The sequence below is a fragment of the Peromyscus eremicus genome, chromosome 17 (assembly GCF_949786415.1).
Source record: "Peromyscus eremicus chromosome 17, PerEre_H2_v1, whole genome shotgun sequence".
Lineage (NCBI taxonomy): Eukaryota > Metazoa > Chordata > Mammalia > Rodentia > Cricetidae > Peromyscus > Peromyscus eremicus.
The window spans coordinates 19,748,002-19,770,807 of NC_081433.1; the positions used below are offsets into that span (position 1 = coordinate 19,748,002).

A 22,806-nucleotide genomic window follows, 5' to 3' on the forward strand; every position below is an offset into this window, starting at 1 on the left:
AAAAAACAAAACAAAACAGGATAACTAAACCAATCCTGAGTAATAAAAGTACTTCTGGAGGTATCACTATACCTAATTTAAAGCTGTACTACAGAGCTATAGTAATAAAAAACTGCATGGCATTGGAATGTAAACAAACAAAGGAATGGAATTGAAGACCCAGACATAAATCCACAGACCTATGGACACCTGATTTTCAATTAAGAAGCCAGAAATACACAATGGAAAAAAAAGAAAGCATCTTCAACAAATGGTGCTGGTCTAACTGGATATCTACGTGTAGAAGAATACAAATAGACCCCTGTTTATCACCCTGCACAAAGCTCAAGTTCAAGTATCAAAGACCACAACAATAATTGAAATTTAAAATTTTAAAATCTTTAATCTTTTTGGGAAGGTCATTTCACTAACCACACACACTTAATTTTTTGTTTGACTCTTGTATATCTTTAAAAGACTTAAAATGTTTCAAGAGGCTCTCTTTGATGTTTTGAGCTGAAGAGGATGAATGGCTTCTTTGAAGTGGTTGTTTTCCAAGCTGAGAAACCACGCCTGCCACTTTTTATAGAGCTTGGTCTTAGTGTTCTTCAACTCAGGAAAAGACATGGAGAAGGGTGATGTCTCTTCTCTCCTATTAAGGCTAACAGGTTCATTTCAGCTATTCTAGCACCAAAGGAATGAGCCATTAGTTAATTTTTCAGTTCCACATTCATTAAAGGCAATTTGTGAAGATACCCTTTTCTCGGGCCATTACTATTTTATATGGAGTATAGGGTCAGTCTTCACTGGGTAATTCATAAGTTGGAAGAGACAAGTCAAGGTAAGTGAAAGCTTTGCTAAAGTAAGGTCAAATCATATTTACCCAAACTAAGAAGCCTCATTTCATATGCAAACAGCTGGATATATACAAGATTTTTCCAGAATTGTGCTCACCCATCTTTACTGCATACTTTGCTTTGTAGGATTTCCAGCTGTCCTAGTCCTGGAAGCCCCTTGCCTGCCATGAAAGAAGACGAATACAGCTGTGATACCAAGGTAGAACGCTCTTCTATGGAGTTAACTTCCTTGCCCTAGGTTTGCTTTCATTTTACTCTTAAGGTTCATTAGTGGTCTGGATGCCATTTCAGCACATGGAGAGTTAGTAAGCAGAAACAAGATTATGAGTAGCTGAAAACAATTGTCAATTGGTAAACAACAAAAAGGACTAGTCACTATTTTGAGGTTGCGGGGGAAATGGGGTAAAAATACAGAGCCCAAGAGAAGTTGTACTAGCAGTAGGCTTTCAATAATAGAGGATATTTGAAATTTGGTCAATTATTATTTGGATAAATGTAACTTACTGTGACTTTTAAATTATACTTACATGATGTATAATGCCCAAGTAAATCTTTAATAGACTCAACTTGTTATTATGGTAATCAATTTCCATGGTGCCTTTAGATTCAACAGCATAGGACATCTAGAAGTTTATTTTCTTAGATACTTTTTTCATTATATTTTAAATTTATCTTTTAAAATTTTTACGTTTCTTGTCTTTTTGTTTTTTTCTTTCTTTCTTCCTTTTTTTTTGAATACTTTGAATTTTGGTATCCTATAAGCTTTTAGGAGAGGCTATCCTCTATTTTATCTTTGATTCTGTATTTAAACTGAAATAGTATTAGAAATCTGGAAATCTAGAATTTAAAAACCTGTTTCTCAAAATTTGTGTTAAGGGGAATATTGATTGTTTTCTAAGGTGTTTTATGAGGAGGGTAAGGAAAGCTGCTTATGTGGTCAAAGATGGCATGTGTTGCTTCAAACAAAATCCAGTTCTAAAAGCAGAAACTCATAATAACCACATAGCAATTGCTTAATTTCATATTTTAAAAAAATACCTTTTTAAGGTTATAAATACATCATTTCCCCCTTCCCTTTCCTCCTTCCAAACCCTCCATGTCCTTCCTTCCTTCTCTTTTTCAAATTCACAGCCTCTTTAAAAAATTGTTACACTCTGTGTGTGTGTGTGTGTGTTCTAAATATATAATTTGCTCAGTCTGTATAGTGTTGCTTATATGTATATGTTTTCAAGGATGACCATTCAGTATTGGATAACCAATTGGTCTGCTCTTCCTTGGGGAAGACTGTTTCCCCCACTCAGTGTTCCTTGGTTGCCTGGAGTTCTTTGTGTTGGGTTGTGACCCTGTGAGCCTTCCTTGGTCCACATGACTACGTTTATCAGTATCACTATCGTTCAGCTCATGTTAGGCAGTCATGTTGGTGAGACTTCATGGGTGTAGCTTCTGACACTCCTAGGAGACACTCTCGCACAGAAAACTCCCTGTTCCCCTGGACCTTACAGTCTTTCTGCCCTCTTTTCTACAGTGATCCCTGAGCTAGCTTCAGAAGTTGTGATGTAGATCTATCAGTTGGGACCAGACTCCACAACTGTGTATTTTGGTTATGTTTTTTTGTAATGCTCTATGTCTGTTGCAAAAAAGAGTTTCCTTGATTAGAGGTGAGAACTACACCTATCTTATCTCTGGGTATAAGGACAAATATTTAGAGTGTAGTTAGGAATTATGCTGGTTTGGTGAAGTGGTGGCTGTAGAATCTCCTCCAAGATCTATATCTATAATAGCCCTGTGTAGTTGGTTGGTTTTCCAGTACCAAGCATTAAAATGCTCTCCAATTTCAAGTTTTAGATGCTTTGGACCTATTTACTTGTTTGCTTAAAACTCACAACGGAAGTTAGACAACCTGTTTGTGTATACCCTGGTACATCCTGAATCACATTTTACATATTAGATGATTTTGATTATATTTGAACATTAATAATTGAATAGATACATGGATTTCTATCATGCAATGTTGTACGTAATGCTATATGTACGTAATCTAGTAATTAATTCTTTTTTTAGTCTTCAGGTTATGGGTGGTTAGGAGAGTTACTCAGAGGAACTGTGTCATTAGAGGAGAAATCAGAGATGGCATAAACAGGAAAAAAGGGCTACAAGGTTTCCAATTATAGGCTTAGATAAAGTTTCTAGATGAGACTTAAAAAAATCAGCCACTTAAAAATATCCTTCTAAAGCCATCTTAGAATTATGATCATCAATTATTTCTCCAAGTGGAAAATTGAGAGATAGTTTAATTTACTATACTTCTTTTAGCTTGTTTTTCAGTTAGTGGTAAATAGTTGTATACCTATTAGATACTTTATTTTACAGTGATAAAATATTTATTATATGATACTCACAAAAGGCAACACCAGTGTTATAGGCAACAGCATGCCTGGACACATACACCCCTTACAAAATCTTCTGTTGTATTTCTGCTTGGAACACTTTCTTTTCTTCAGTGTTGGAGCTCAAACCCAGCATCTTACACACAGTGGGCAGATGTTTTCCCACTGAGAAACACATTCAGACCTCAATAATATTCTTAATATGTGCACATTAATAAAATTAGATTATTAACTGTGGCATTCTTTTACAAGTGTAGAAATTGCTTGCTTCTGGAGTGTCATTGACATGTCTTTTCCTAGTAATGTCTGCTTGTATTGCAAATAGAAGTATGGGCTGGAAAGACAGATCATTGTTCAGATCTGATGAGCTGAGTTTGATTCCTGGATGCCACAAGGTGACAGGAGAGAACTGACTCTATTGAACTTGACCCTATTTGAGTCTATGGAGAGGTGCTGCTTACTAGCTTGCTTCCCATGGCTGGCTCAGCTTTGCTTTCTTATAGAACCCAGGACTACTAGTCCAGGAATGGCCCCACCCACAATGGGATGGTTCCTCTCCCATAAATCACTAATTAAGAATATGCCCTACAGCCTGATCTTATGGAGACATTTTCTTAATTGAAGTTCCCTCCTCTGATGACTCTAGCTGTGTCAGGTTGACATAAAACTAGCTTGTACAATTGTTGTTAGGGATTATGTGGGTTTAATAAATTAGTGAATGTAAACTCTCCTCCAATAACCATGACTTCACTAGCACTAGGTAGGTTTCCAGCACTAGGACTGGCATCCCTCTGGTTGAGTGTCCCTCTGGTCTCATGTCCATTTAAAGAGCTGTTGGTTGTAACCAGGGTACGTGTGCCACTACTGCACACTTAAGGTTATCATGCCATGTTGGTTGTTGATGTGGTTTATAGGTATCATAACTGAGTAGGATTCTTGGTTTCCTTCTTCCTTTGGAAACTTGCATGGCCACTTCTGGTACCTTGAAAGCTAGTCTTCAGAGAGGGGGCTTTCAGGTCAGTTCCAGCTCAGGGGTCTCTGGTCCCTGTTTCTGAAGTGCATGGTGTTTTTAGAATAGGGACTTACTTTCTATTTCTTGGGGTAAACAAGGGCAATAACAGTAGACTATATGTTTTGAGAGTCTTTTGGAAAGTCCTGGCCAACAACTCAAAAAAGGGCATCTTATGTCTGACATTGGGGTATTGTTAGTTGGTCTTTGGATCTTGGAGGGGAAACTGTTAGCCCAGGTGAGACAGGTTTAAAAGTTTCATTGGTCCTATACTTTCTTGGTTAGGTTTTTTCCTCGACATTTTATTTTCTTTGAGGCTAATGTGACTGTGTCCATTTATCTCTTTCTCTGTATACTTGTTGTTGTTGTACAGAAAAGCTATTAATGTGTACAAATTGCTTATGTATTCTGCCACATTGCTGAATTTTTTTATTGTTTCTGAATGTTTTCTGGTAGAAATTTTGGGATCTCTAAACGTGTAATATTGTGTTATCTGCAACTAGACATAGTTTGACTTTAAAAAAAAACCTATTTGTGTAGCAGGGTTCTGTGCTGTTGTTGTTCCCTTTGGGGGAGTGGGTCAAGTAGGTGCAGAGTTAATGACACAGGCTCTGGGAGAATGTCGGAACAAAAAGCTCAGTTTATTCAGGAAGTGGCAAGCCTTATATACCTTCCACCACCCTCCCCCTCGCCACCATGGGAGTGGGGAGGTCTGATGAATATGCATCTGCTCGTGTGACATGGCTGCCTCTCATTGGCCCAGGTCATTTCTAGATCATGTTTCAGCTGCTGTTGCTAAGGCTCTTAGGCAGACCCAGGTTGGCTCTCAGAAAGTATCTTTTTTACTTGTTTGGGCCGACTGGCCTTCAGGTCTGTTAGGGATGAGTCATCCCACATATTTGTATCCTTTTAATGTCCTTCTTTTGCCTTAATGCTCTCACTAGTGCTTTGAATACAATATTGGGAAAGAGTTGGGATATGGGCTGTCTTGTTCATGACTTTAGTGGGATTGTTTCAAGCTTTTCTCCATTTAATCTGGTGTTGACTGTGGGTTTCTCATACAGAGCTTTTATGATGTAAAGGTTTGGTCTCTATATTATCAAAGGGTTTTCCTGCGTTTATTGAGATGATCTTGTAATGTTTGTCTTTAAGTCCTTTTTATGTGGTTTTTACACTTGTTGATTTGTTCATGTTGAACCATCCCGATATTTAAGGTATAAAGCCAACTTGGTCATAGTGGAAATGTTTTTGATGTGTGTCTATATTCTGTTTACAAGTATTTTATCGAGGATTTTGAGTCTATGTTCATTGGGGATATCACTCTGTAATTTTCTTTTTTTATTGTGTCTTTATCTGGATTCATAGAAGGAGTTGGGAGTACTTTTTCTCTATTTTTTGAATTGTTTAAAAAGAATTGGCTATAGATAGTCTAAAACTTCTCAGCTCTGGGATGCATTCAGATGAAGAATCAGGTCTACAAGTGAAAGGAGATCGGTTCAGAGGGCAGGTGGAGGGCAATGTTACCTGTGGGACTCAAACACCTGGCCAGGATAGGTCACTGGATAGCCTAATATTTTACACATTTCAGAATTATTTTTAGAAATGTATCTGCTCATGATACTTAGAGTTCTTGTTTTAGAAGTACAATATTTTTAAAATTAAAACTGCGTGTTTGTAATATATCTAAGGAAGAAGAAAAATGTAGTTTGTGAAATTATTATTACATCTGGATTGCCAGGTATAAACTTTCATAGATGGATCAGGGAAAGGGAAAGCATGAAATGTTATAAATTTGGAGACTAGAAATTCAGTTTTGTTTTTGATGGTCAACTAAGGAGAAATCAACTGAAGAGTTAAATGTGTTGAGTACTTTTATGGTATACATTCTTGCAGTAATAAACACAAATAATGAAAACATAAAGATGCCGCTAAAGAAAGAGCTGAAAAAGACCTGACATTTTATTTTTTAAAATTTATATCTTTATTTATTTTTATTGTATGGATGTTTTCTGTTCACCACGCATGTGCGTGATCCCTGTGGAGGTCAGAAGAGGGCATCAGATCACCCGGAGTAGGAGTTAGAGGTGGCTGTGAGGAACTGTATGGATGCTGGGAATTCGAACCCAGGTCATCTGCAAGAGCAGCTAGTACTCTTAATCCCTGAGCCATCTCTTTAGTCCTGGGCCTGATGTTTTAAATGTAAGAAGAGTTGTACAGTGATGTGGGTGCAGTAGGTAAAGGTAGAGGGCCCATTAGAACCCTGGTCCTGTCATTTAGTATCTTGGGAAAACCTAATGCAGGAAAACATGCGGCAATATCAAGAACATTACTGTGACTTTAAGACAGTAGAAAGTACGCAACGTTTTCATGTATCTCATGAATACACATAGGAAATGGAGAAACCTTTTATGAAATATAAAGTATGCTACTACACAAGAAAACAACCCTGTTCTCATTCCAGACCTAAGTACTGAAGACATTTTCTTTTACCTGAGGACAAATAAATGGTGGTAGCATCAAGATTATACTAGATTTCAGTTACAAGAGGCACATGATTATAGCAAACCTCAGTAACTCATTTATGAATATATCCTATAGGAAGATACCAACTTGGCACTTGAAGCCTTTCTGATGGATTTTTAAATATTCTGACCTTCAGTCATTTTTGTGGTTAGGTGTCCAGCACGTGCTGTTGCAGATGAGGAGTTATGCCATGGTTTTAGGATAGAAAAACAAACAACAACACTTCTAAGTCACTGTGGGTGCTTTGTACTAATAAAATTGTTTAGGAAACCTTTGCTCAAATGACCCAGTTTCTAAATTCCTCTGTTTTTATACAAACTAATACACACAGAAATAGCTTTTCGAGCCAGATGCCTTCTAATTGTATTTATTTATTATTGTTTGTGGCATGTGTGTGTGCATGTGTGTGTGTGTTTGTGTGTGTGTGTGTGTGTGTGTGTGTGTGTGTGTGTGTGTGCAGATGTGCATGTGTCCAGTGAGTATGTGGAGGTCGAAGGTCAACTTTGTGGAGTCGTATCCCTCTTTCCGCCATGTGTGGGTTCTTGGGCTCAAACTCAGGTGTCAGCCTTCATAACAGATACCTCTGCCCGCTGAACCATCTCACAGGTCCCAAGCCAAGTACATTAACACCGAAATAATTTCAGTCATCTGAAATACTTCAGTGTTTACTGCTTTAATATATCGATCATATTTAGAAGAATGTGTTTACATATGCACACCTTTAAAATGCCCCTTTGTTTCCGATGTGGACTCTAAGAGTTAGGTGCTATAATTGTAGTTCCTCTTTGCAAATATGCGCACCTGTAAGTATCTTGCCCATGAATATTTTTCCTATAAATTGCCATGTTTGGTTTGCAGAGTTAATATCCCTATAAAGGCTGCCACAGAAAGCCATAGAGATGGGCTTGGTCTAGAGAGGCCTGTATAAGGTTTGGTACTGAAACACTGAGATTTTAAACATATTTTCCTTTTTTCTTGTATAATTACTTAAAAAAAAACAATCAATTCACATATCTTAAAGTGACTAAGGACATTTTATGTGACTAATTTTAACAGAGTACCTCTGAGAGTGCTCCTCTGAACTGGGCTGACAATTCATCTGTGGCTACAGCCAAAATATTTGAACATCCGGCCAAAAGAAAAGTGGAAGGTATGCTCTCCCCTTTGCCAAAATGTCATCTTGGAGGATGTCGTTTACAGCACGAACATTGGTAATCTAATAATCAAATACATTTTCCTCCTAATGGGCAGTAACAACAGAACCGCCAATAAGCTGTGCTTCATCTCAACTTTCTGAAGTACATTGAACTGAGAACACCGCTTAAAGACACCACACTAAATTAGGATAACCATTTCCAGAAGGGAATGAATACAGGGAGCGAAGAATAAAAAGTCAGGAAGAGCAAATGTGCAATTGGACTGCAAGGAAAAGAAAGTGATTCTTTAGAACAGAAGGACAGGGTATCAGAAATGTGAGAAAAGTTGATAAAATGGTTTTCTCGTAACAGAACTGGCTTGGGAAATAGGAAAACTTCTCCGTACTCTGTCTGTATCCCTCCCTGTTGGAAAGACATCAATAATCTATGTACCCGACCATGAGGAGGTAGGCCTGATGCACATGGATGAATATAAGACTATGTGAGCAGTCATACGTATATAGAATACAATGTTACGGGAAATGTTACTGTTTTACTACATAGTATTGCACAGGACAACATTAAAGTTGGGAAGGGACGTGAGGGCCCAGTTACAAGAAGCTCAGCCAAGCCATTGCCAGGCATGGTGGGGAGGAACTGCAGGCTGTGTTAGAATGTACCCGTTAATGTAAAGGGACGTGGAAACTGACTTCATGGAAGCGAGGGTTTCCTGCACTTTACGGAAGCACATGGCAGCTGTTAAAACACACGTGGTTCAGGGCGTCAGGGACTGCAACTGTAGCTAGTTCTTAGTCACCATGGGTCAGCCACACTGCCAACAGCAGCATCGTACCACTTTGTAGCAAAACACAGACAAAAGGCTATTCGGTAATGAACAGCGATGCAATGAAGTCAAGACAGAGAATGAATGTGCTTTCGTTTCTAGTCGTGTTTATAGAAAATGTAGAAGAAACAAACATAAGAAGAGACCGAAATCATAATCCTAAAATGACACTGTTAAATAGGAAGTTCATGGTAAGAATAATCCACAGAAAGAATGAAAAATGGAAAGTATGAGGACCGGAGATGTGGCTGTTCCTTTTTAAAGAAGAGGGAGGCACTTGGGCACTTGCAAGTAATGATGTATGGACTAAAGGGTTGACTGTGTGACTCACTGTGTCACACTACAGCTTCCACAATGAGATTTTTTTTTCTCTTTTTCTTATAAATTTGATTTTGTTTTATCCTGGTGGTAGGAGGTTGCAAGGGTAGAGGGCAGATGGGGAGGGAAAGGGAGATGAGCAGGATCGAGATGCGTGATGGGAAATCCACAAAGAATCAATAAAAAGTTAAAAAACAGAAAAGAAGAGGGAGGACTGGGGATGTAGTTCAGTCAGCAGAGGGCTTGCCTGATATGCAGTATCCCCAGCACCTCCTAAACTGGGCACAGGCCTCTTATTAGAGCACATACATAGAGGCAGGAGGACCAGAAGTTTAAGGTTATTATCTGCTACATAGTGAAGTCAAAGCCAGCTTGGGATACATGAAGCCCCTTCTCAGATACACACACACACACACACACACACACACACACACACACACACACACACACCAAAAAAAAAAAAAAAAAAAGGAGCAAAAGAGCAAGAATTCCAGACATCGGATACTTCAATACATGTGTATTCAAACCAAAGATGAGGTCATTGCTGTGCCTGCGAAGTGTTGGGTTGAAGGAATGCCAAAATGTAGTAAACCGCACTTACTCATTCACCTCTCAATAATAATACATAATTGAATGTAGAAGAATGTTATTCAAAATTTAAAATTATTTTTATTCTTACTTATTTAATTTTTAAAGATTTAGTATACGATTTGTTTATGTGTATGTGTACATAGGTGTGAGTAAAAGTACCAGTGGAGGCCAGAAAAGGGCATTGAATTCTCTGGAACTGGAGTTATGGATGGTTGTAAGATACCATGTGGGTGCTGGGAATTGAACTCAGGTCCCCTGCATGAGCAGCCAGTACTCTCAACCACAGAACTATCTCTAGCCCCTATAATTATTTTAATTCAGAGATAAAATAATTTATTTAATCATGGCATTTTCATAATACATCTTCACTCTGTTCACATTTTTCTCTATTAAAATCTCTTGTCCTGCCCTACCCCTTTTCTTGGTGTTCTTCTCTAAGAATAATACCATCTCTACTTTTATGCCATATATATATGTATGTGTGTGTGTGTGTGTGTGTGTGTGTGTGTGTGTGTATGTAAGTCTAGATGCTACACAGGAGATAAAACATGTGACATTTGCCTTTCTGAATGTGTCTTATTTAATGTACATTAACTGTCCTTCAAAAAGTTAACACACACTATCACACCATTCTAATATGAGAAATGATAAACATTATAGGTTCATTTGTGTCATACCGAAATTGCTATTTTTATTACATTTTGCACAGATTATTCCTGAGTATATTTTACTTATTTTTAAATTTTTGTTCACATCTGTATGTCTGTGTGAATGTCTGCCATGTGTGTAAGGGTGCCAGCAGGGGCCAGAAGACAGCATTTGATCCCCTGAAGCTGAAGACACAGGCAATTGTGACCTACCTGATGTGGGTGCTAGGATTTGCACATGGGTCCTCTGGAAGAGTAGGGAGTGCGTTTACCACTGAGCCATCTCTTAACCCTTATGGGTATATGTTTTGTTTAGCAGATTTCAGTGTTGCTGCTCAGATCTGTAAAAATCCTCCAAATATTCAAAATGTAGAGTAATACTTGGAAAACTAAGATGAGAATTTAGTTCTGCCCTAATTCTTCATGAGCATATGATTGGTGTTGTATCAGCATAGAAATGATCATATTTCCCTTTGCTTTTTAGCATGGGTTGAGAAAGATTTGTCCTTAAAGGTAATAAGCTTTTTATTCTTATCATGAATTATTAAATATATCTTACATGACATATCTAACATTTAAATATTCTGCTTTAAAACCTATTTAGTCTGCTGCTGAAGTGAGAGAAACTGTTCCAAATGAAGTGGTGGAAATAATAGAGCTGCTACCATCCACATCAGGTACATCTTGTAAAGTGAATCACTTTGGATAGAAATAGAGTGTATGAAATGCTTGCAGACTTCGCCATCCTAATTCTGTTTCCCCCTGCAAGATGATGGTATGACATGTTATAAATGCGAATGTTATATTAGCCCCCATGTTTTTAAAAGAGCATTCGTGAGTGCAAGATGAAATCTTTTAAATGTAAGTTCGGTGAGGTACTTCCAATTTTGTATTTCAATGTCCCAAACTTCCAGTGTGGGATCTCTGTCATAAGGAGATTTCTCCACAGTTTAAAAAATGCTACTTGGAAAACTGGGTTCTATGCTGCATGCCTGTAATCTCAGGTACTTGAGGAGGTTTTGAACTAGTATGTGCAAAAAGCAGCATATTGTCACCTAAAAATCAAGAAAAGCAATTTTATTTCTACTAGGGGGATGCAGTCCATTTGCTGTCTGGATCTAAATTGTTTTTTTCATATCTATGAGATTAGTTCAGTTGTTCAGTCACATATCCTATCTGTTACCACAAATCACTAACTACAATGTTACACAATTGACTTTAGGTTTCAAAGCCAAAGATACTTATAAAAGTGTCCTGGTTTCACTTACTTTTATTTTTTCCTCCCTGAAAAGTCCTCTATCTGTCCCACCCCACCTCTTAATAGTCAAACCATTAACTCTAAAAAAAAAAAAAATCCAGCCCTAACATTTTACTTTCATTCTCCAAAACCTCATGCCATTTACTATCAGGATGCAAAAACAGTTACTGAGTCAAATCTAGAAAAACTGACTCCACACGGGTGTTGGAAAAGATTGACAGCTCTAGTGCAGGGGTGGGAGGGAGGGACACGGGAAGAATGATTGACAGTTGTGGTGGAAGTCACCGAAGCACTGAAGCAGGCGAAGGAAAGCTATAGCCAGGGAAGACGCCATGCACTGGTCTGAGCCTTGGAGAAGAAGTTTGTCTGATAGTTGGTGAAAACATTTTCACATGTTGGAAACCGTGTGATCATAGACAAAAACATATGACTTGGCTATTGTTTTGTGATCAAAATGCTTAGCAGATTGTTTAAGATATAACATGATAAGATAAAAATTAATGCACATTATGAATTTATTCATTGCTAGGGTCTTTGTTTCTGGAGGCTCTATTCATGGATGAGTTTATGTGCAAATCTTTATGATGTACAACACCCTCTGATGCTTATGAGTAAATATCTTTTGTGTAGGATATCGGATATGTGACCCCCATGTTGAGAACCACTGCTTTAGACAACTAGAAATATCCAGCTCAATATATACTTAATTGAAATTCTTACTTGGGAAGTAACTATATAATGTTACTTTAAGTCATTAAAACAGTCCTTTTATCATACAGACTATTGCTTTATATGAATTCTATGCAATTTAATTAGATAAATGTATTTGCCAACAGAACCAGAGTTAGAATTGATGTCAGTGGAAGAAGATATGTCCAATGAAAGTGAAAATAATCAGCCACTGGTATGAAAATATTTCATTTTAAATATCACATAATATTGTCTTCTTTTGTTTAGTAGTATGGAATTAGCCCCATGAAGTCATATGTTTAGATTACTTAATAGAATCAATAGATCATAACTAAATATTTAATGTTTAAAACATTTTCCCTTGTTATAAAATTTAGCATAGCAAGTTCCAGGACAGCCAGGCCTATACAGAGAAACCCTTGAAACAAAAACAAAAAAAAACTTTAAAATGTTTTTAAACTCCATACTAATTTATAGTTAAACTTGAAAAAAATTATTTGTTGTTTGAGGATTTTGCACAACATGTTTTGATCATATTGATCCAACCCCTTCCAGACCCATCCCAATTCCCTACCCACCTAACTTTATGTGACCCTTCACCCCCCTTAACCATGGGTTAATTACATTCAGTAGAGAAGGAAGAAGAACTGAAAGCTAGGTTCACGATAGATTGGAGCAGTTGCATAGGCACAAATAGATGGGTATGTGTTATAAAGCATCTTATATTTACATCACTGTAGAAATGACATTTTTCAGTATCTAGTAAACCACTGTCCCATAGCAGCCATGTGTGCACTGAGGTTATCTGGAAACACACAAGAGTTTTAAGCTATGTTCAAGATAGAAAACCGTACATTAATTTTTTTTAAACAAATTTAGATTATGTTGGCCATTTTTTTGAAACTTTTTTTCCTGAAGAAAATGCAGTCACAGTTTTTTCATGCCAGGATAACTTGTAGGGAGCTAGAGAAAAGGACTTGGAGACTCTCTTCCCCAGGCCAAACAAATAAGTTTAATTATGTCTCAGTTGTCACTAACTGTAGAAAAGCAAGAAAAGTTTCGTTATTTTGACTCCTCTATTCTCAAATTCTCTTAATAACTGCGCAGTATAAAACTTACCTCCAGTACTTAGGAATTGATGCATCTTCATTTTAAATAAAAGCCTTTACCATGAGAAGTACACAGCCACCTGTCACTGCCCCCCCAGCCCAGTTTTTCTGCATATTTTCTAGACCCCCAAGAAACCATCTTTATCTGAGCTTTCACAACTATTTACTGTATTGCATAGATATTCCTTAAAAAATACCCATCAAATACAGTGTGCTACCCAGATATTCTTGGATGTGTGGTCATCCATTGAGTTGTGGTAGATTTTCCAGGAGCTACACTTGAAGAAAACAGACCCTTCCTCTCCCAGCATCTAACAACTACTTTATAGCTCCATGGCTAAGGGTGGGGTTTTGTGCCCAATTTCCCTCTTCATGCTGGGATTATTTTAGGATTAGGCTTACACAGCCTTTTAGGGGCTGGAGTTCATTAGTGCAGCTGCCCCATGGTGCCCAGAAGACATTGTTTCCCTGTAGTCAGCCACCACTTCTGTAATGATCCTTGAGCCTTGGAAGGAGGGGTATGGTATGCATACTCTATGGATGAGCATTCTGCAGTGTCTGGAATTCGGTCCATTGTAAATCTCTGTGTTAATCATCATTTACCATAAATAGAAGCATCTTGAATGAGGGTTAAGAGATGCGTTGCTCTATTAGTATGTCAACAAGTCATTAGAAGTCAGTTTAATTACTATGTCCATTTAGCAGCATAGTAATAGTAGACTCTTTCTAGGGCCTGTAGTTTGTCTAACCATGGGTTCTTCACCTGATAATAGTTCCAGGTATGGTTTCATTGTTGTGAGCAGGACTTAAATTCAAGCAGGAAGTGGTTGGTTACTTTTATAATGTTTGTGCCATAATTATATTAGTGGGCATGCATTGGCAGGCCAGCCATTATTGTAGCTTGTAGGGTTCATAGTTGGGTAATTGATAATTTTTTTTCTCCATTAGCATGCATAGCATCTTCCAGAGCAATGAAAACTAGCTAGTATGGATCAAGTTTCTGGTTCAGCATGAGCTTAATTTCTTTATATTCTATCACTCAAGTATATGGTGTCTTCAGTACTAGGGTCTTACTTTCAAGTTTTGGAAGGTAATCAAGAGCATGCCTGTATTGTTCAGCATCTATGTGGCCTTATTGTCCAACAACTACAAAAGAAATAACCAATTTCTGGTATTGGGCTTTTTTATTAGTTTATCTATGAAATGTAGTAGGGATATTGTTGCCTTGTTACAGGCTTATATCTATCTTTTATCTATCTATCTGTGATGTGGGATATTTGTATACTGTGTGAAGATGTACTGCTGTGATTGGTGTAATAAAAAGCTGAACAGCCAATAGCTAGGCAGGAGATACAGGTGGGACTTCCAGGCAGAGAGAGAAAGGAGGAAGAGGAGGAATCTAGATGAGTGAGAGGGACACGAGGAGACATGGAGGAAGTAGGATGGCAGCACGTGACAGAATGTAGATGAATAGAAATGAGTTAAGTTATAAAAGTTAGTTAAAAGTAAACCTAAGCTAAGGACAAGCTTTCATAATTAATATAAGTCTCCATGTCATTATTTGTGAGCTGGTGGCCCAAAGAAAAATCTGACTATCTATATCTATATCTATCTATCTATCTATCTATCTATCTATCTATCTATCTATCTATCATCTATCATCTATCTATCTATCTATCTATCTATCTATCTATCTATCTATCTATCTATCTATATCTCTCATCTATCTACCTATCTATCTTCTATCTATTATCTATCTAATATATATCTCTATCTATCTATCTATCTATCTATCTATCTATCTATCTATCTATCTATCTTTCTATAATCATCATCTACTTATCAATAATCAAATCTATCCATACATCTGGTAGCTTTTACACTATAAAGCTTCCATACGACCTTTTTCAGGATATCAGGTCTTATTTTGAAGTTTGTGTTTATGCAGGATGAGAGATAAAGGTTGAGTTTCATTCTTCTACATGTATTCATTCAGTTTAACCAGCAGCATTTGCTGAGAATGCTGCCTTTTCTCCAATAGTATTGTTGAGCTCTTTGATAAAATCGCGTGATGGTAGGAGTGTGAGCTTGTGTGTTGGTCCTCAGTTATAGTCCATTGGTGAATGAGTCAGTTTTTATTCCAGTATCATGCTGTTTTTATTATTATAGTTTTGAGATAGAGCTTATAATCTGGGACGATGCTACCTCCCACTATTTGTTGTTCAAGATGTTTTGTCTATCCTGAGTCTTTTGTATTTCCATATGAAATTCAAGATTACTTTTTCAGTTTTTCTGAATAATTGTGTTGGAATACACATAGGGCTTATGTTCAATCTGTAGATTGCTTTTGGTAAGATGGTAATTTTTTACAACATTAATCCTACCACTTCTATGAGCATGGAAGGTCTTTTCATCTTTTGATATCTTCTTCAATTTATTTTTCAGTAATTTGAAGTTTTCATTGTACAAATCTTTTACGTCATCAGTTAAATTGATTCCCACATACATACATACATACATACATACATACATACATACACACATATGCTGTTGTGAATGGCATAATTTTCCTGATTTTTTATTTTTGAAGTTATTATTATATAATTCCCCCTTCTTTTTACTTCCTCCAAGCCCTCCCATGTATCCCCTTCTTGCTCTTTTTCAAATTTATATCATTTTCTTTATATCTTTCTCAGTTTGTCATGTATAGGAAGACCGTTGGTTTTTATATATTTTAATTTTATATTCTGTGTCTTTGCAGAATGTATTTAGCAGCTGTAGGAGTTTTCTTATGGAGCCTTTGGGTTCTTTTAGGCACAAAATCACATCATCTGCAAGTAAAGAAATGTTCCTTTTTAAACTTAAATTTCAAATTGTTGTTAGAACTTCTTACATGAATTTATAACATTTATATCATTTCCACCTCTCCTTCTACCCCATCCTGCTCCTCCTGTGCCCCTCATACTTCCTCTCATATTCCTGCCTCTTTTTAAATTTTTTTGTCATATTTATGCATATGTATATACATTTATATGGACATACAAACACACACAGGCTTATGATCCTGTTCTTACTAAGGCTTGCTACACTTTTTGGAATTTCTTCATTATGAAGGAGTTGCATATTATATCTAATATTTTCATGCTATTATTTAAATACAGCATAAACAGAAATTTTCTTACTTACCACCCATTTAAGCATTTTTTTTTTTTTTTTGGTTTTTCGAGACAGGGTTTCTCTGTGTAGCTTTGCGCCTCTCCTGGAACTCACTTGGTAGCCCAGGCTGGCCTCGAACTCACAGAGATCCGCCTGGCTCTGCCTCCCAAGTACTGGGATTAAAGGCGTGCGCCACCACCGCCCGGCTCATTTAAGCATTTTTTAAACCAGTAAACATTTTATATAAAACCATGTATGATTTAAATGTTTACCCATACCGAACAACTTCTTCAGTGTTTTGTTGATACCCAACATGACAAGCTAGGAATTCTTTTTATGGAAAAAATCTTCTTCTGCCTCTAAGACAATTTCTATCATTGGAGAAGTATTCTAAATGTTAAATGTTGTACTACAGCAAGTGTTTGTATTTTTCAATAAAATTTGTCTAAATATGTTTTTTTGAGAATTCTCCTTTTTGTGGGTATGCAAAGTAGAGTTAGATATTTAGAAGTTAATCCTTACTAAAATATACAGACTAGTCATTATTGTGTACATACATTTTTCTCTTCTGGCCTTCCCTGATCTGTTTACATAGTCAGCAAACCATATGACAGAAAAGGATTAAATTGATATAAAGAACATATACAACATCCTCGTCAAGTGTTTTACTGCCTGTACAACTTACTCTTATTTTCTAGTTTAATTGCTTTTGAAGTTGGAAAATCAGATATCTTCTTAGAAGGCTGTTAGGAGATGTTCATGTAACTTATTAACACTTATTTTGACAGAGTATCTTGGAGGATCTTCCACAGATGAATGCTGGCCGTTTATCTGGTGCAAGATATCAAATGGGAAAAATTAATATGAATGGACAAATGAAAGGTAGGAATAGAATTTTATTTTAAAAACTACTCTAGGTTTTTTATTATTTATTTGACTTATTTATTCAAAACAGGTGGCTGCCACACAATACTAAAAATATTATAGGTATCCAGGAAGAAATAAGAAACTCAAATAACAAGTTGAATAACTTCAAATTTTAGCAATAAGCTAAATTGGTAGCATCACTGAAAGACCTGGACTATGAATTATGTGACAGGGTGTTCTAGCACCTGAGGAATTCTGATATTAAGGAAAGGATAGGAGACTGCAGAACAAGAAAAGCAGTGATTACATGGAGTGAATGATGTGAAAGAAGGCATTATACACAGGAGAGAGTGGGAGTTATGAGACTACTTTAGCTAAATTATGGAATGGTATTATAAATGTTGTGAAAGCATAAACTGAACTTTCAGTATCTAAATGTGTCTAAGAAGTGGAACGAAATGTCCCTATACTTGTTTTTTTTTTTTTTTTATCATTGAAGGCATTAAGTACTCCATCAAGAAAAGTTGTGCTTTATGTATCATAGATAAATAAAATTATGTATGGTCAAACATACATATAAAAGTTTAATGTCATGTAATGTACTGCACCTTCGTGGGGCTAATTATATATATGTATATATACATATTATATATATGTATATATGACAAAATAATATAATTGGAAAAAAAGCACAAGATTACTCATTTTCCAATTAGTTCAGAGAGCTTTTTTGGAGAAGTTACCACTCATGTGTTCTTCCTAATTTATGGCACGAATTGAAGAAGGCAACAATCTTTTCCTTAATGATTCAATCTGTTGACAGTGTTTTATTGAAATATATGATGCCTCACTCAACCAACATCTCTGACAGTTAAACATCCTCAGAGTCATGTTTTGCTCCTTTGGTTAGAGGTCATTTTTCCCTGTATCAATCAACTCACTCACCACATGTGCCTATTCTGCTTCTGGTACAGTCATTAGATTCACAATCTCCTTTGAAAATATTTGTTGAAAGCTCTTTTCTTATTTTTATTCATGATATTTCTTTAACATAGCTGCCTCAATCGGAAAATAAGAGAACAATCCAAAAGTTTCCCAACCCCCAAAACTACAGTAATCATTACTAAAGGAAAATGTGAGAACTCAATTTGATAACAACTCTGTGTGGTGACTATATGTGGATGACTTCATGATATTTACTTAGATTGACTGATGTCCATTTGCCATTTTAGAGTCTGACGAGGAACATGCTCAATTGATGGTAATCACTACTGTACTTTATCTTGGCTGATGAGCCTCACCACTGGGTGAAGTATACAATATTTATTAAGTTTCCTGTTTCAAATACCCACCCAGACTCCTGTTGAAATGAATGACACTGTTTTCAGAGAAGCATGGACAACGAAGACTGCATCAGCCTTCAAACCAGGTGAAGTATGCAATAACATTACCCTAGAAGGAAACATTTTTAAGATTTTCCAAGTGCTTACAGGTTTCTCATTCCCACTTTGAAAACATATCCAGATGGGTTTGTGCCTAGTCTTACTGTAACTTGTTAGGCCATATTTGGTTGATATCCCAGGGAGGCCTCCTCTTTTCTGAAGGGAAATGGAAGAGCAGTAGATCTGGGGGAGAGGGGAGGTAGGTGGAGGCCTGGGAGGAGTGGAGGGAGGGGAAACTGCAGTCAGAATGTATTGTATGAGAGAAGAACAACAAAAAAACCTGATAAATTTAACCATTGTGTTGAGCTAAATCCTTCAGAGGTCATTGGTGGTGTAGATAATTGAAAATAAAGGCATTTTCAGGGCTAGAAAATTGTGTTGGAAGTATGTGCTTTAAACCAGATGTTTCTTCTTTCATGTGTTGTTCCATAAGCTTTGCCTGATTTAATACCATATAACAATTAGGGATTTCTAGAGAGTAGTTGTGAAAACCTAAGGTTTTTCTCCAAGTCTAAAATACTAGTTGGATGGCTGAGTGAATTGTCATTTACCTGCTGATTCACTTACCCAGCCATCTGAAAAATAAGAGCCTCCCTTTAATACACAATTTCAAGCAACGCAATATTAAATTATACCTATAAATAAAATGTTCATTTTTATTATAATTGGGCAGTCTACTGATTAGGTACATCTATATGTGTTTTAAGTTGCATATTTGTTATTTCCATGCCATTAATCTATCATGGAATCAGGTCTATCACAATAAATCATACATTGTGATATGACATCACTTGTGCCTTCCTTTTGCTCCTAACCTCAAGACTGTATTTTATAGACTTCAGTTGCTCTGTAGTAGTACCAACCTCTACATGCAACATCACACACCTGTATACAATTGCTTCATAGATGCTATTCACGTAATTTACCCAGAAGCCAATACCCTACTATGATGTTACACTTGATGGGTTTAGTAGATTAAAGAATCAGTTCATTCAAAACAAAACATCAGCCTGGTCCCCTTATCCTCCTAGTAAGATGTGCACCAGAAAAATGGCAAACACAAGCAACTTAAACATAACTCACTTTATAGTTTTCTCAAATGACAAGTCTATTTCTCCAAGGATACAAACGTACTTAAACATTAATTCATTTAATACAATTTGGTTGCAGAAGACACTGATAAATTTATAACCTAAATATTCCTATATTTATCCTATCAGTTATGGTCTGTATAGTGTTTATTTTGCTCCAGTAACTTTTTATAGAACATCTACCTCCACTTATGCACACATTGTGCACAATAATTGTCCAACCAACTTGATGATTCAACTGCATTGAAAACGTTAGCATTTCATTTTGAAATGAAAATGTCTAACCTTCTTAAAATTCCAGAGAAGGCTTTCATGACTTGTGTCCAACACTGTATCATTAGCACATCCTCCAGTCTTCCATTTCCTGTGAATTTACTAGACTGCTGGTGGTATCTTTTCTAACAATCTGCTTTTAGATAGATCCCTACTAAACATAGTACTCCCTCTTGTTACTTCCTTTCATGTCCTTGCACTTTATTTACTGATGTCTGACTAACCTCATATTTTAAGTATCAAGCAGGCATTATGTTTAGAAAAAGCCATCCACATACCCATTATTTACAGTCTTTCCTATACAGTGCCAGCATCTAATAAGAATACAATAAACAGTTATTTTACTAAATGAAATAGAGCCTGCTTACACTGCAATGACTTAAAGGATTGTTTCCTCAAGGGTAGATAAAAGGAATAAACGTGTAAATAAATAATTTGCAGGTCTAATGGTAAAGATAATGTTGAAAAAGTCAATAAAATACTCAGACAGACCCAAGGAAAGAATTATCTATTTATGTAGGAAGAGTCAGAACTCAATACTTTATATGATGAACTAAGTATTAAAAGATGAAACAAAACAGTTACAATAGTGGACAGAAATAAGTTGAACATAAGGTAGCAAAGAGGAAGGTGTGAAGGGTGATGGAAATTTTGTTTAGAAAATAATTAGTGGCTTATTTAAAAGTTAATAGTAAGAAACAAAGAAGAGTGTACACACATGCATTTCTGTGATTTTTTTAAAGTTTCACTTCTGAGGGTTTGCTTAGTTATGTTGAATGGATGAATGTGTGGATGACTCTCAAAAATGCTTTTTACATCTAGAATCTGTCAAACTGATCCAAATCCTGGTGATGACTGGAAGCAACACTTTAGGAACTGAATATTTGGCTAACTGTTAAGCTGGATACAAATTAATCGGGAAAATCCAAAAAGCAATTCTTATGAACCAAATTTTAAGATACCTCCATCTATTTCTATAAAGACTATTGTTTTATGTATAATGTATTAATAGTTTGTTTAACTAAATATATTTATTAGTAGAGCCTGACTTAGAAGCGACACCAGAGGAAGATCACAATAGATTTGATGACAGGAGAAATATCCAGTCATTGGTATGTAAATATCAATTAGAGTTTCTGATATAAAAATCTTTGTTGTTCAAGGGTGTTGCATGAAGCCAGGTAGTGGTGGTACATGCCTTTAATCCTATTACTTGAGAGGTAGAGGCAGGTGGATCTCAGTAAGTTCTATAGAGTAAAGCCTGGTCTACAGAGTGAGTTCAAGGTCAGCCAGTCCCATTACACAGAGAAACCCTGTCATGGGAAAAAAAAGAATGTTGCATGGACCAAAGGAAATTGCAGTTTAGACAACCAAGAATTGATGGCTTACCATTTAATACTTAGTCTTAAAGTCTTAAAGAATATTTTATCATCTTATGGAACATATGGCTAATATCTAATCCTTACATAAACATTTTCCCTGTGTTTATTAACCTTAGGAGCAAGATATTTTAACAAATACTGTCTGTATATATTTTTTATCTGAGAAAACCCATGACCATTTTTTAGTCTTAAGTTTGTGCATGTGTACGTACTAACAAGGTAGTAGTGATGAGTCCAGCATGAAGGAAATCAAATCAGTAAATATCAAAAATGTGATCTGTTCTCTCTAGTGGACTTTAGAACGTATTTGAACAACTTAATGCAGAATTTCTATAGATGAGATAGTATTAAACATATTCTGAATTTTTTGAAGAATAAGCTGTAACAGAAATATGAATAGTGCTTGAGGCATTACTGAAAACTTTTTAAGTATTGAGACCTGTGCTGCCTAGTTTTATGTCAACTTGACAGGAGCCAGAGTTATCTGAAAGTAGGAAACCTCAATTGAGAAAATACTTCCATAAGATCTGACTGCAAGGCATTTTCTTAATTAGTGATTGATGGAGAAGGGTCCAGGCCACTGTGGGTGGAGCCATCCCTGGGCTGGTGGTCCTGGGTTCTATAAGAAAGCAGGCTGAGCAAGCCATGATGAGCAGGCTAGTAAGCAGCTCTCCTCCATGGCCTCTGCACCAGCTCCTGCCTCCAGGTTCCTGCACTGTTCTGAATTCCTGTCTTGACTTCCTTTGATGATAAACAGTGGTGAAAGCCAAATAAACCCTTTCCTCCCCAAGTTGCTTTGGTCCTGGTGTTTCCTCACAGCAATAGAAACCCTAACTAAGATAATAACAAATAGTTTTTGTTATTGAGGGTCAATGATGTACTAGCTAGATATTTAAACACCAAATGTCGCATTTTCTAGTGAGAAGAGCTAAACAATACTCAGCAAATACTTTTAAATCACTATATGTGGATTATATGAAAAAAATAACAGTTGACACAGAATTGAAGGAGTTTGTTGTTAGGATGGGGCTGTGGGTGGTGGTGCAGTTTTAAATTTAGAGAAGATTTTTTTGGAGTGAGAAGTAACTTCTAATGAAAGGATGGAGACATACCAACCAAGTGAAATCCACAAGATGAGCACCTGGGCAGGAGGAGCGTGCATCACACCTTCTCTTTAGCTGGCTCTTACCCTGTATGACCAGGAAGCAGGGCATGAGATAATCTTCACATTAATCACTTTACTCTTG

General features: G+C 36.5%; 1 protein-coding gene across 4 annotated transcripts in view; it reads left to right on the forward strand.

The window, feature by feature from the left end:
* Positions 1 to 22,806, forward strand: part of LOC131894061 (ankyrin repeat domain-containing protein 62-like) — a 38,825-nt gene that overhangs the window by 14,492 nt on the left and 1,527 nt on the right. The window contains exons 8-17 of one of the 4 annotated variants that reach the window (XM_059244198.1): positions 963 to 1,035; positions 7,812 to 7,905; positions 10,776 to 10,804; positions 10,896 to 10,968; positions 12,386 to 12,453; positions 17,293 to 17,386; positions 18,604 to 18,632; positions 18,728 to 18,800; positions 21,216 to 21,289; positions 22,479 to 22,710. In XM_059244198.1, coding sequence (XP_059100181.1) covers positions 963 to 1,035; positions 7,812 to 7,905; positions 10,776 to 10,804; positions 10,896 to 10,968; positions 12,386 to 12,453; positions 17,293 to 17,386; positions 18,604 to 18,632; positions 18,728 to 18,800; positions 21,216 to 21,289; positions 22,479 to 22,481 — 610 coding nt within the window. In that variant the 3' untranslated portion in view covers positions 22,482 to 22,710. Of the gene's footprint in view, positions 1 to 962; positions 1,036 to 7,811; positions 7,906 to 10,775; positions 10,805 to 10,895; positions 10,969 to 12,385; positions 12,454 to 17,292; positions 17,387 to 18,603; positions 18,633 to 18,727; positions 18,801 to 21,215; positions 21,290 to 22,478; positions 22,711 to 22,806 lie in introns of those variants that run through there. The other 3 variants (XM_059244199.1, XM_059244196.1, XM_059244197.1) reach the window with 3 other exon arrangements.